The sequence below is a fragment of the Styela clava genome, chromosome 15 (assembly GCF_964204865.1).
Source record: "Styela clava chromosome 15, kaStyClav1.hap1.2, whole genome shotgun sequence".
Lineage (NCBI taxonomy): Eukaryota > Metazoa > Chordata > Ascidiacea > Stolidobranchia > Styelidae > Styela > Styela clava.
Genome location: NC_135264.1, coordinates 4699587 through 4714263, shown reverse-complemented (window position 1 = coordinate 4714263; position 14677 = coordinate 4699587). Strand labels below are relative to the sequence as shown.

The following is a 14677-nucleotide window of genomic DNA, read 5'->3' as shown; positions in this document are numbered from 1 at the left end:
AGTGAAACTAAAAAAAAAAAAAATTTTCTAATAAATGGAAAAGTATGCAAACGAATTCGCATTAAAAACGATTTTGCGCTTAGAATTGTGGTTTCCCTCCAAATTCTCTCCGCCTCCTCCAGTTCTCTGTGTCCCATTAGGGGTGAAATATCGTGTCCCGAAGACCCACATGAGGAAATTTGAACAAACAAAAGTAATAACCATCTAGAGTCTAGACGTACGAAAAATATAAACTTGCTTGATCATTTGCTTACAGTCAGGAGCATTTTTCTTTACAAAACACCAACAATTTAGAAAATCGACCCATATTACTATTCCAAGTCCAATAATAACTCAATGTCACGACAGTGAAGACTGTGAAAATCATCGAGGGGCAATCAGAGGCTGCGTAATTTATTTATTATACCAACTACAACTTAGAACTACAAATATTTAAAATATCAGCAAGTTTTGTGATGTTTGTTAATATCATTAAATATTTAAGTAATACTTGATAAGCGGAAACTTAATGATTAGAAGGGAGTTAAATATTGTAAAATATTGTATAATATTTAACCTGTATGAATGCTGAGATTGAAAACTATTAGGAAACTTCACAACATCTGGAAGAAATTAATCTTTTCTCTCTGTCAAAGTAGGCTATATAGTAACAAATTCTTGTAAAAATTCAATTAATTTTTCAAATTAATAAAAATGTTTTCAAAAATATTTGACAATGGACGGGGCATTAGGTTTATTCTAAAACATAAAGATAATTCAACGTAACTGTTTTTTTTTTCAATTATCGAAATGCAGTAAGCATAAATAAAAACACAATGTTCTCTCTTGAGGCGGGAATGAGAAAAATACGTAGGCTATATTTTCTAATGCATTATTAAGTCACACGCGGACTGGGCAAAATCACGAGTTAGCGTAGTTATGCCGTTCTCCATGTAGAGCAGTCGTCAGCAAACTTTATGTATTTGCGGGCCAAATATACACATTTCCGGTAGCGCGCGGGCCTCAATATTTCCGCGTTCGAACAATCACTACATTAAACTTAAAATAATAGCGCATTCGCACCTTCTATTGCTGTGTTAAAAGCCTGCAAGAATGAGGCGTATATGTGGCCTTTTATCATATCTTATCAAACAATACATCGTTTTTGTTTACTTATTATCAATGTGAAAGATGATGTTTCTATGGCACATTGCCCGCGGTCGTCCAAATGACGATCTGACATGCGAGTATGAAATTTATTCTAAGTGTAATGCGTTTTAGATAAAGCATTACGAGCTTCCGAACGTGCAGATTACACGTTTTGCACTGTCGCACAGATGACGAATTTTTGATTACACGTTTCATAACGAGTTTAACATTAATACCTGCGATGCTGACCGGGCATATCGAGCAAACTGGTTTTGGAATGCGCAAAAACGAAAAATGTTCTCGCGTCCAAGCACTTTGGAATGCTCCTACCTACCCATAAAGAAGGGCGGAATCGGTATGGTCGACATGAAGCTAAAGTCATATGCATGCCTATTCCAGAAATTAGCAACCATCTACTATATTGAAGAACCAAGCAAATTCTGGCATTTCGAGGGTTTTTACAATCTCGGTTCGAGGCTTGAAACAATAAAAAAATCTATATACAGCAACTCTTTTCTCCGTGCGATTCAAATCGACACCCACTGGCAACACATTTTGAACATTAACCAGATATTTAATTTAGAACCCGAAGATTGGCAAGATTTGACATTGAGATCAATCTATCATAAACTACAAGATAGATTGTATGAAAACAATCAAGATAATGCTGATTGGTTAAGAATAAACTATTTGAATTTAAACTATTTAGAACCCAGTTCAAAACCACTTTTTACAAACCAAGAACGGGAAGTGTCGTATAGAATTAAACGCGACGCATATTTGTTGGGACATCGCAAATGGAGATACGGCCTGCTGAGAAACTTCGGAACCCCGCAGCTCCAAACACCAGCATGCAAACTCTGTATAAGAGCCGTCGATACAACTCCGCACAATTTTCTCTCGTGTCCTACGTATATAGAAATTCATAATTCCATCACCCGAAGTGTACAAGCCATAACCAGAAACTTGCTAAACATTGAACGACAAAATATTTTTTTAAATACATACGAGGGCCATAACAATACAGTGGTGATGGAAATCTTCGCAATTTAATACTGGAGATAATAATACTGGGAACAATAGTTTCATAAATGCATAGGATATACAGAAAATACAAAATAAAGTTCTTAATAAATTCAAAAGCCATATTGAACAATTTGAACCAAACTTCATCGAAGTATACGACCTTAAATACAACTGGAGGAATGCCATACCATCGCATGGAACAAATGTATTATCTTAGAATTTTACCAAATGTTTACCAAAAAAATGTTCCACTCTCGTCGAAAACTTCCCTCCGTTTCCAGGACATTTTTAACTTTTCTTTTAAAAATCAAATTCATCTCGAGCGACATACAACTGATGCTACTTATTACAAAACAAGTGCCGTACAGCTGCACTTGTTAACACATAAATCTGTGTAAAGACTAGTGTAGTAGAATAATAAATTTAGGATCAATTTTTTGTTGTATGTATTATGTATTGAATGTCAGGTCGTTCGAGGGCCGCAACAAATTAGCTCGCGTGCCACAGTTTGCCGACCCCTGATATAATAGCACAGGATGTCACTAAGTCAAAGTTTTAGCGATTAAAACTTGCACGTCATTTGGTGGTTTCATCCCCGAAAACACTTTTTGCCCTGTGACGGGGTCAAGATAGTTTTTCAATTCAATGTGTTTGATTACTTTAAATCCGTCCATTTTCGAAGGTTCTTCCGGAGCTTTATTATATGTTTGACATGCTACAAGTTTCTCAATTCCCCTTTGTTTGGCAAGAACTGTAGATCTAAATTTCAAGAAAATAGTAAAGTTTTAATATCGATATGATGATAATAGGTTCAAAAAAGTTGTATCACTATAAATACATTTACTGATCTTACCTTTTCATAAGTTCAGGCATTAGTCCTTTCCTTCTGTAACTTGGATGCACAGTTCCCATTCTCATCTCCCAAAAATTTTTGGTTTCAAGAATGTCAGATAATTGATTTACTCCAATTGCCACCATGAGCTTTACACATATAAAACATATGTATTGTTTAATTTAATACATTTACGGGCAATATCGCAAAAGAAGATTAAAAGTAAATTGAAGTCAAAAATATATTTTCTACCCGATTTATAGTATCTGTCTTTTCACTGATATGTAGTGTTTCATCATATTTTATTCTTTCATTATCGTCGTGTTCCACATTGATGGCAACTCCACGTAATTTAGCATCTTTGTCACTGAATGCCCCGAGTGAATTTCCTTGCTTTAAGAAAGACTGAAATAAAATAGATTATTATATTTATATAAATGCAATCAATGTTCTCATAACGAAAATATTTAAGAGATCAATTTCTTGAACTGATTTGGTAAAATAAATACGGAATATTTTATATTACTGATACTGGTATTAACAACGTAGTCGATAAATTAGCAATATCTTTATGTAGTATATATTCCATGTTTACCATGGATTTATTGTGTAATTAACCTATAATAGAATAATAAATAAAAGTATTAATATTGATTAGTTGAAATTCTTATTTAGTCTCTAGTATTCTAAAGATTACAATAACAAGTGATTTATTATAAACTCTATGAAATTCTTTGGAGCAAAAAGGAGGCTTGGACAGGTAAAGTAAAGACCCCGCATTTATTATGGAATGTTTTCTCACAAACAGAAAATAGGTAACTGTTCTTGCTAATGATAATATACTAATTACCAGTGATGACGATCACTTTTATTTATAAGTTTGGGTCAATAGACAAACAATTCGGTATTGGACAGAAAGAGACCCTAGATATCTACATAAAATATATCATAACAAGCGAGTAGCAGTCAAGCGAGTAGCAGTTACGTAGTTTACGCAAAATGGCAATCAAATGCCTTGTGGTGTATGTAATAGAAATTTACCAAAGGTTTTCCTTGCCTATTTTATCAAAAAATAAAACTTGGGAGTTATTTTTGCCTCATGCCTATAGTAGTACTATACGTATAATATAAATGAAGGAGCAAATATGCGTTATTTGAGGAAAATAACATTTGCATCTTTGTCAAGTAGGCTACCTCTATCCGAGGATAATATGCAGGAATCGAGTCTTCCTTCGTCCAATTTGAATATACTCCCAATGAGAATGTAGATGTGAAATGTTCTTCGATCAAATTCCTGACAGCGCATAGATGCTTTACGCTTAGAAGTTTGTAAGTGAGATTTGTTATTGACGCCATAATATAGATTTATCATAAAGTAAAAAGTTACAAACAATTGCTAAAATTTGTCTTCATTAGAAAATTTGGATGAAATGGATAATATAACAGTCTGTCAACAATAATATGCATATATAATAAATATCACATATATATATATATATATATATATATATATATATAAAAGGGCCAAGCACACTTGCAAAATGTCAGCTTAGGGATATAACGTAGTACGATGGCCTATGTTGCACAACCCCTGTCTGATGTGAAAGGCATTTTTGTTTAGTTTTTTTCTGATAAATTCTATTTGTAGTCGGCCAGCAAGCACACTTGCAAACTGCTTGGTCAACAAGACATGCTGCTGTCAGATTTCCCCGACCTCGCAATTGAGTGGTATACGCTCGTTCGTTATGTAAACAACTTGCTGGAGGCTATTAGTTGGCTACATACCGGTGAACTAACCGCAGTCTGGGGCTCTACTTTGATTCGAATACCTAACCGCTTATAATTTAAAAATAAAACTGGTATCTACTTTTGTCTATCGGAGTTTTTCTAGAACTAATTTTGGATTACGAAAACTAAAACAAAAGTCGATCAGACGAAATGACCATTGAGTTCTCTGAATTTTGAAATATAATTAAAAACCTATAAATGGCACTCAAAACCATGAATACGAACCGATTCAATGTTTACAACCATGCTTGAAAAGCCTTACACAACATAACGGGCACATGATAATAATATTGCGAAGCAAGTACACGAGATAAAGGAAATGATGCAAATATTGATCTGCTGTGACACAACTGAGAAGTGAAAAGTCACGAGAACTGCAAAGTCACGATCTGTCAACTTTAACTGACGACAGCATCAATCATGCTCATACATCTTGTGCAACTTCTATTTCACCAGTTACATTATACGGAGTGAATCGCTGATTTGCACTCCTTCAATAAGCACACAATGGATTGTATTGCCAAATTCTTGTCAGATCGAATTGAATCCAAAAAAATATATATATTGAAATATATATACACTGAAACCTTACTACCATTTATATACGGTTAAAATCCAAATCGGTAATAATGCAAAAATTATGAAAAACACCATATTCTCAACTCCCAAATGAGGGTCAAAAATCCGTGACAAATTACTCGATACAAAGAAGGGTCGATAACAATAAAGGGTTTTATCAGCTGAACCCCAGGCAATTGTGCCCAGGGGCGTATCTAGGGTGTGGCAGCCATGGCTCGTGCCATGGACGCCGTTTGGACAGGGGCGCTAAAAAGGAGAAAAGTTTCAATCGTTAAATATTTCAATAAAATAATTTCGAATTGGTAATACCTGAAACTCGTAGTTTTACTCAAATAATAACGTACAATTAACTCATTCCTATGAGAGTCATTATAAATTGTGAACTAACTATCAAGGGGGGCGCATCTTCAAATTTTGCCATGGGCGCAATTTTATGTAGATACGCCACTGATTGTGCCATATTGGATATGGCTCTGAAATAAGGAGCAGTAAATCATCCGTAGTGTTATTAGCGATGTAAATTTTAAGCTTGTATAGTATTCGAACCGACTTGGATAATTTAACGACCAATTTGGATAAGTGAACATCTCATTTCATTTTGCTACCTATGTATACGCCAAGATATTTATAGGAATAAACATTTTCGAGTTTTTTATCATTAATTTGGATTGCGATACCATTTTCAGATTTGCGTTGGTGTGGTTATTGAACCTCATCCAATTAGATATTTTCGCAATTTCAGAATTCACTCTAAATAGGATGGCTGCACAAGATTTGTCGCTGTAAAAGAGATTAGTATCTTCAGTAATCAATTTGGAAAAGAATGAAGAGAGATAAGATATGTCGTTAATATATACTAAAATAAGCAGTGGATCCAAACAACTACCTTGAGGAACTCCGTGAGTCACTGGTAAGGGAGAGGAAGAATACGACCCCACTTGAACATACTGAAATATATTACTTAAATAACTATAAATTAATTTGTTCGCTATACCCCTAATACCGAAGTGTCTCAACTTGTAAACTGGGATGTCATGATTTACGGTATCGAAGGCCTTCCTTAGATCTCAAAATGTTGCAGTTTCAAACATTATCCTTTCTAGTTTATCATAGATATATGATATTGAACCCAAAATAGCATGCGATGTAGACAGATTACTTATTAAACCAATTTGAGATATATTTATTACATCATGTTTTATAAAAACATTAGTAAGCCGCTTATAAATCAAACGCTCAAATATTTTTCCTATTCGTTAAAAGTATCGAATTTGGTCTGTAATTTGACAGAAGTTTTTTATTGCCAGATTTGAAAAGGGGAATCACCCGAGAGCAAGGTGTGCAATCACACATGCAGGAAAAATTTCGAACAAAATTGAACAATTGAAAAATTCAACTGAACATGGCACAGGCAGATCAGCAACTGATTTAAGAAAGCGTGCTGGAATGTTGTTTGGACCAACTTGCCTTCCTGTCTTCCCTTTGTAGAAAAGTACTTATACTCCCTTTCAAAAAGTGGGATTTGAACATTTTATTTTTTAGGCGAATACCAGCACGCAACCCTTTGGTTAGCCATTACTTTCATCGTAGCCTTTTGAAAATTACTTGTGCAACTGTACGAAAGCAATCAATCGTAAATTTTGACATGTCCCTGGATATTTAAATATCATTTGAATGAGCTGGTTGACTCTCGTTTCTAATTAACTATTACAACAGTGTCATGATTTTTGATAGGACTTTTTGCTCATTACTGAACTTGAAAAATTCTCTACTATATTTCATGGAATCATTTCTATTTTAGATTGATCAAATTTTACTTTCTGTAAGACTGGTGAACCTGATGGTTTACCTGATCATCTACAACAGGGGTCGGCAAACTGCGGCCAGCGGGCTAAATGCGGCCCGCGAGCTAATTTATTGCGGCCCTCGAACGACCCAACATTTAATACATAAAACAAAAATTATTCCTAAATTTATTATTGTTTTTACACGGATTTATGTTTTAACAAGTGCTGGTGTACGGCGCTTGTTTCGTAATAAGTAGGGTCAGTTGTATGTCATTCGAGTTAATGTCAATTTATAAAATGTAAAATTGTCTGGGAAACGGAGGGAAGTTCGCGACAAAGGTCGAACATTCCAAAGTGCTTGGGCGAAAAATATTTTTTTTTTTGCACATTTCAAAACCAGTTTGCTCGATATGCCCAGTCTGCATCGCAGATATTAGGGAATTTAATGTTAATCTCGTTACGAAACAGTACAAAACGTGTTATCTGCACGTTCGGAAGCTCATTGTGCTGGGAGCACCTTTATCTTAAATGAATTACACTTGGAAGTTATAATAAATATGCCGAGTCAGCATCCTAGATATTAGGGGATTTTGACATTAAAGTTGCCATAAAAACACCATCCTTCACATTGATAATAATGAGTGAATAAAAACAATGTATTGTTGGTTAGTATATCAAAAGAGGCCACATACAAATCTCACTGCGGCAGGCTTTTAACGCAATAATAGAAGGTGCGAATGCGCCGTAATTTGAAGTTCATTGTGGCGATTCTTCGAAGGCGGAATTATACGGCCCGCGCGCAACCAAATAAGTTGATATTTGGCCCGCAAGTACATGAAGTTTGCCGACCACTGATCTACAAGATTTGATTACCTCGACTGAGGTACTTTCGGCTCACCAGTATTAACAATTTTTTTTTTGCTGTGAGACTTTAAGGACATTTTTGTTGGTCTGGGTGGTAAACTCGCGCTTGACTTGGCCAGTGTATACTGGCAGGTAGAATTAGATCCGTCTGACAGAGAGAAATGTGTTCTCAGTCTCCCTGAAAAAGGACACTACCAATTTGTAGTCATGCCGTTTGGCCTGTCCAATGCGCTTGCAACGTTTGAGCGGATGATGGACCGAGTGATGGGCGGAAAAGTCGGGATAGGTTGTTCAAATTATTTGGATGATGTTTCAGCCCTCGGATCAGATATTGACGCGCCGTTGAGCAGTTTGAAGAAAGTTCTCATTCAATTTCGCGGTGCTGGTTTGAAACTTAAATCGACAAAATGTCAGTTGTTCCATCGATCAGTAACCTACCTTGGATACAAAATTTCTTTCGAAAGAGTTTGCTGTGATCCTCACAATGTCGCAACAATAGCGGATTGGAAAACGCCTCAAGGAGTATCAGATGTTAGAAGTTTCTTGGAAACTACCAACTATTATAGGCGTTATGTGCCTGGTTATGCCACCATAGCATCGTCTTTAGTTCGTTTGACTTGAAAGAACGTAAAACGTGGGTTGACTACCAGCAGCTCTTATTATGTAACTCTACCAGCAGCTCTTATTATGTAACTCGTTACTCTGCTAAATTTACACAAAACACTATAAAATTTGTGGGTGTGAAAGTATGGAATACGCTTCCTGATTCAATCAGTTCCATAAATTATATTCTATTCAAACAAGCATTAAAAAATCTTTACCTTGATGCTTGTTTATGTCAGTAATTTGGCTTTTGTTAGGACTAACTGTGTCAGATTTGTGAAAAGATGAATACTGCAAAACCCCTATATTGACTTGCATTGTATTGTCTACCATGCTGCAATGCGAACGGCATTGTCAATATCACTATTCGTTGATGTATAATCTTGAATATCATGAGCATTCAGTCCTTTGCATGGTTATTTCTTTGCTGTAGCACTGCAACTCGCATATACCGGTACTGGTATATATAAATCCTATACCTAAAACAAAAGCATATTTGATGATTAATTTCCTTCATTATGTATTAATATTTATGTATTATCTACTATTTTTTATTACTCTAATTGTTTCTAAAACTTCGAAATTACCCCACCATATTACCCTCGTTCTGATGGACAAGTGGAAAAGTTCAATCGAACGATTTAACAAATGCTTAAGCCTATGATACACAATCCAGATCTTGCAATCAAGAATACAGGTTTGAATAAATTATGAATCAATGAATTCTCGGCAAAATTTAATAAAATGTCATATGAGTATATGACAATAAAACAAGAGAGCAATTATCAATTACATGTTTAACCGGTACGATAAAACCTTACGAACTCCAGATCAGTGGTTCTCAAACCTTTCATGGTCCGTGGCACCCTTTCGGAGGCTTTTAGCACTCGTGGCTCCCCACTGTTCATCAATCCAAAAATACGAGCAAGGTACACATTCTGCGCATTCGAAATCTAGTCCATTTTGATTTAATTTGGTAAAACTGAAGACAACGTAACTGTCATCCAATTGGCTTCTCCTGGGAATATTTGAAAATTTATTTTTCTGTGTCTATAACATTTTTACGACGACTCGCAGTCTCGTGAAACTGCCGAAAGTATAATAGATCAACCCTTTTCTGAACGTTAGACGGCCTGTCAACCTACTACAAAAGTTAGTTTTCGCAGAGCACAGAGATAGCCTACTTGTAGTGGTATTTTAGTAGGTAGAAATCACATTATGATCAAATAATTTATACACAAGTGAAAACACCATGTGACTGGTAATAGCCCTTCAGTTATAGTGAAACTAAGAAAAACAATTTTCTTATAATTGGAAAAGTATGCAAACGAATTCGCATTAAAAACGATTTTGCGCTTAGTATTGTGGTTTCCCTCCAAATTCTCTCCGCCCCCTCCAATTCCCTGTGTCCCATTAGGGGTGAAATATCGTGTCCCAAAGACCCACATGAGAAAATTTGAACAAATAAAAGTAATAACCATCTTGACGTACGAAAAATAGAAACTTGCTTGGTCATTTGCTTACAGTCAGGAGCTTTTTTCTTACAAAAATACCAACAATTTAGAAAATCGACCCATTCCAAGTCCAATAATAACTCAATGTCACGACAGTGAAGACTATGAAAACCATCGACGAGCAATCAGAAGCTGCGTAATTTATTTATTATACTAACTGCAACATAGAACTACAAATTTTTAAAATATCACCAATTTTTGTAATGTTTTTTAATATCATTAAATATATAAGTAATACTTGGTAAGCGGAAACTTATAGATTAGAAGGGAGTTAAATATTGTAAAATATTGTATAATATTTAACCTGTATGAATGCTGAGATTGAAAACTATTAGGAAATTTCACAGCATCTGGAAGATAAAGAAATTAATCTTTTCTCACTGTCAGTAGGCTATATAGTAACAAATTCTTGTAAATATTCAATTCAATTTACATATATTAATGAAAATGTTTTCAAAAATATTTGACAATGGACGAGGCATTGGGTTTATTCTAAAACATAAAGATAATTCAACGTAAATGTTTTTTTTTTTTTAATTATCGAAATGCAGTAAGCATAATTAAAAACACAATGTTCACTTTTGAGGCGGGAATGAGACAAATACGTAGGCTATATTTTCTAATGCATTATTAAGTCGCACGCGGACTGGGCAAAATCACGAGTTAGCGTGGTTATGCCGTTCTCCATATAGAGCAGTGGTCAGCAAACTTTATGTACTTGCGGGCCAAATATACACATTTCCGGTAGCGCGCGGGCCGCAATATTTCCGCCTTCGAACAATCACTACATTAAACTTCAAATAATAGTGCATTCGCACCTTCTATTGCTGTGTTAAAAGCCGGCAAGAATGAGACGTATATGTGGCCTTTTATCATATCTTATCAAACAATGCATCGTTTTTGTTTACTTATTATCAATGTAAAGGATGATGTTTCTATGGCACATTGCCCGCGGTCGTCCAAATGACGATCTGACAAGCGAGTACGAAATTTATTCTAAGTGTAATGCGTTTTAGATAAAGCATATTGAGCTTCCGAACGTGCAGATTACACGTTTTGCACTGTCGCTCAGATGACGAATTTTTGATGACACGTTTCATAACGAGTTTAACATTAATTCCCTTAATTAGTACCTGCGATGCTGACCGGGCAAATCGAGCAAACTGGTTTTGGAATGCGCAAGAACGAAAAATGTTCTCGCGTCCAAGCACTTTGGAATGCTCCTACCCATAAGGAAGGGCGGAATAGGTATGGTCGACATGAAGCTAAAGTCATATGCATGCCTATTCCAGAAATTAGCAACCATCTACAATATTAAAGAACCAAGCAAATTCTGGCATTTCGAGGGTTTTTACACTCTCGGTTCGAGGCTTGAAACAATAAAAAAATCTATATACAGCAACTCTTTTCCTCATGCGATTCAAATCGACGCCCACTGGCAACACATTTTGAACATTAACCAGATATTGAATTTAGAACCCGACGATTGGCAAGATTTGACATTGACATCAATCTATCATAAACTACAAGATAGATTGTATGAAAACAATCAAGATAATACTGATTGGTTAAGAAAAACTATTTGAATTTAAACTATTTAGAACCCAGTTTAAAGTCACTTTTCACAAACCAAGAACGCGAAGTGTCGTATAGAATTAAACGCGACGCATATTTGTTGAGACATCGCAAATGGATTTACGGCCTGCTGAGAAACTTCGGAACCCCGCAGCTCCAAACACCAGCATGCAATTTCTGTAAAAGAGCCGTCGATGCAACTCCGCACATCTTTCTCTCGTGTCCTACGTATATAAAAATTCATAATTCCATCACCCGAAGTGTACAAGCCATAACCGGAAACTTGCTAAACATTGAACGACAAAATATTTTTTTAAATACATACGAGGGCCATAACAATACAGTGGTTATGGAAATCTTCGCAATTTAATACTGGAGATAATAAACCTAAAAATTCGTCTAGATAGGAACAATAGTTTCATAAATGCATGGGATATACAGGAAATACAAAATAAGGTTCTTAATAAATTCAAAAGCCATATTGATCAATTTGAATCAAACTTCATCGAAGTATACGACCTTGAATACAACTGGAGGAATGCCATACCATCGCATGGAGCAAATGTATTCTCTTAGAATTTTACAAAATGTTTACCAAAAAAATGTTCGACTCTCGTCGCAAACTTCCCTCCGTTTCCAAGACATTTTTACCTTTTCTTTTAAAAATCAAATTCATCTCGAGCGACATACAACTGATGCTACTTATTACAAAACAAGTACCGTACAGCTGCACTTGTTAACACATATATCCGTGTAATGACTAGTGTAGTAGAATAATAAATTTAGGATCAATTTTTTGTTGTATGTATTAAATGTCAGGTCGTTCGAGGGCCGCAACAAATTAGCTCGCGTGACACAGTTTGCCGACCCCTGATATGAGAGCACAGGATCTCACTAAGTCAAAGTTTTAGCGATTAAAACTTGCACGTCATTTGGTGGTTTCATCCCCGAAAAAACTTTGTGCCCTGTGACGGGGTCAAGATAGTTTTTCAATTCAATGTGTCTGATTACTTCAAATCCGTCCATTTTCGAAGGTTCTACCAGAGCTTTATTATATGTTTGACATGCTACAAGTTTCTCAATTCCCCTTTGTTTGGCAAGAACTGTAGATCTAAATTTCAAGAAAATAGTAAAGTTTTAATATCGATATGATGATAATAAGTTCAGAAAAAGTTGTATCACTATAAATACATTCACTGATCTTACCTTTTTGTAAGTTCAGGCAATAGTCCTTTCCTTCTGTAACTTGGATGCACAGTTCCCATTCTCATCTCCCAAAATTTTTTGGTTCCAAGAATGTCAGATAATTGATTTACTCCAATTGCCACCATGAGCTTTACACATATAAACATATGTATTGTTTAATTTAATACATTTACGGGCAATATCGCAAAAGAATATTCAAAGTAAATTGAAGTCAAAAATATATTTTCTACCCGATTTATAGTATCTGTCTTTTCACTGATATGTAGTGCTTTTTCATATTTTATTTTTTCATTATCGTCGTGTTCCACTTTGATGACAACTCCACGTAATTTAGCATCTTTATCACTGAATGCCCCGAGTGAATTTCCTTGCCTTAAGAAAGACTGAAATGAAATAGAGTATTATATTTATATAAAAGCACTCAATGTTCTCAAGACGAAAATATTTAAGAGATCAATTCATTGAACTGATTTGGTAAAATAAATACAGAGTATTTTATTTTATTGATACCGGTATTAACAACGTAGTCGATAAATTAGCAATATCCTTATGTAGTATATATATATTCCATTATTTACTATGGATTAATTGTGTAATTAACCTATAATAGAATAATAAGAGAATAATAGAAATTTTTGTCATGGCTATTGCTCTTGCAGTTTGATGCTCACCTAGTTTAAGTAAATTTATTTGAACAGAACTACTATTCAGTCTCTAGTTTTCTAAAGATTACAATAACAAGTGATTTGATATAAACTCTATGAAATTCTTTGGAGCAAACATGAGGCTTGGGCAGGTAAAGTAAAGACCCCGCATTTACTGTGGAATGTTTTCTCACTAACAAAAAATAGGTAACTGTTCTTGCGAATGATATTCTAATTACCAGTGATGACGATCACTTTTATTTATAAGTTTGGGTCAATAGACAAACAATTCGGTATTGGACAGAAAGAGACCCTAGATATCTACATAAAAGATATCATAACAAGCGAGTAGCAATTACGTAGTTTACGCAAAATGGCGATCAAATGCCTTGTTGTGTATGTAATAGAAATTTACCAAAAGTTTTTCTTGCTTATTTTATCAAAAATTAAAACTTGGGAGTTTATTTTTGCCTCATGCTCATAGTCCCATACGTATAAGGTCAAGTATAGGCTACACTCCATTACCTCTATCCGAGAATAATATGCAGGAATCAGATCTTCTTTCGTCCAATTTAAGTATACTCCCAATAAGTACGTAGATGTGAAATGTTCTTCGACCAAATTCCTAACAGCGCATAGATGTTTTACGCTCAGAATTTTGTAAGTGAGATTTGTTATTGACGCCATAATATAGATTTATCATAAAGTAACAAGTTACAAACAATTGCTAAAATTTGTCTTCATTTGAAAATTTGGATGAAATGGATGATATAACAGTCTACCAAGGATAATATGCATATGCAATAAAAATCAAATATATATATATATATATGTTATTTTCAATAATGATATTATGTAATAACTTTCTCAAGCTAATTTTACAGTACACTCTAACAAAACATATCTGCACTCTAATATTCGCTAAAAGGGCCAAGCACACCTGCAAAATATCAGCTTAGGGATATCAGTCAGTACGATAGCCTATGTTGCACAACCCCTGTCTGATGTGAAAGGCATTTTTGTTTAGTTTTTTCTGATAAAGAGACAAGACATGCTGCTGTCAGATTTCCCCGAACCGAAGTCTGGGGCTCTACTTTGATTCGAATACCTAACCGCTTATAATTTAAAAAT

At 34.9% G+C, this 14677-nt stretch overlaps 2 protein-coding genes across 2 annotated transcripts; both read right to left on the bottom strand.

The window, feature by feature from the left end:
- Positions 1-12495: 12495 nt before the first annotated feature.
- On the bottom strand, positions 12496-13164 carry LOC120334598 (uncharacterized). Its single transcript, XM_078120405.1, has 2 exons — positions 12903-13164; positions 12496-12807 (listed from the first exon to the last, which is right to left on the bottom strand). Exons 1-2 carry the CDS (start codon positions 13046-13048, stop codon positions 12591-12593), a joined length of 363 nt encoding a protein of 120 aa, XP_077976531.1. The 5' UTR covers positions 13049-13164; the 3' UTR covers positions 12496-12590.
- On the bottom strand, positions 13058-14302 carry LOC120334268 (uncharacterized). Its single transcript, XM_078109394.1, has 2 exons — positions 14072-14302; positions 13058-13285 (listed from the first exon to the last, which is right to left on the bottom strand). The coding sequence occupies exons 1-2, from the start codon at positions 14231-14233 to the stop codon at positions 13058-13060; spliced, it is 390 nt and encodes a 129-aa protein (XP_077965520.1). The 5' UTR covers positions 14234-14302.
- Between the last annotated feature and the right edge of the window lie 375 nt (positions 14303-14677).

What these genes read in the sequence shown, in the direction of transcription:
- LOC120334598 (XM_078120405.1), bottom strand. Translation starts at nt 13,048, where the DNA reads ATGTTTATATGTGTAAAGCTCATGGTGGCAATTGGAGTAAATCAATTA. An exon ending in TTGCCTGAACTTACAAAAAG is followed by an intron (nt 12,808 to 12,902) that starts GTAAGATCAGTG and finishes CTTGAAATTTAG; the next exon opens with ATCTACAGTTCTTGCCAAAC.
- LOC120334268 (XM_078109394.1), bottom strand. Translation starts at nt 14,233, where the DNA reads ATGGCGTCAATAACAAATCTCACTTACAAAATTCTGAGCGTAAAACAT. An exon ending in CATATTATTCTCGGATAGAG is followed by an intron (nt 13,286 to 14,071) that starts GTAATGGAGTGT and finishes ATTTCATTTCAG; the next exon opens with TCTTTCTTAAGGCAAGGAAA.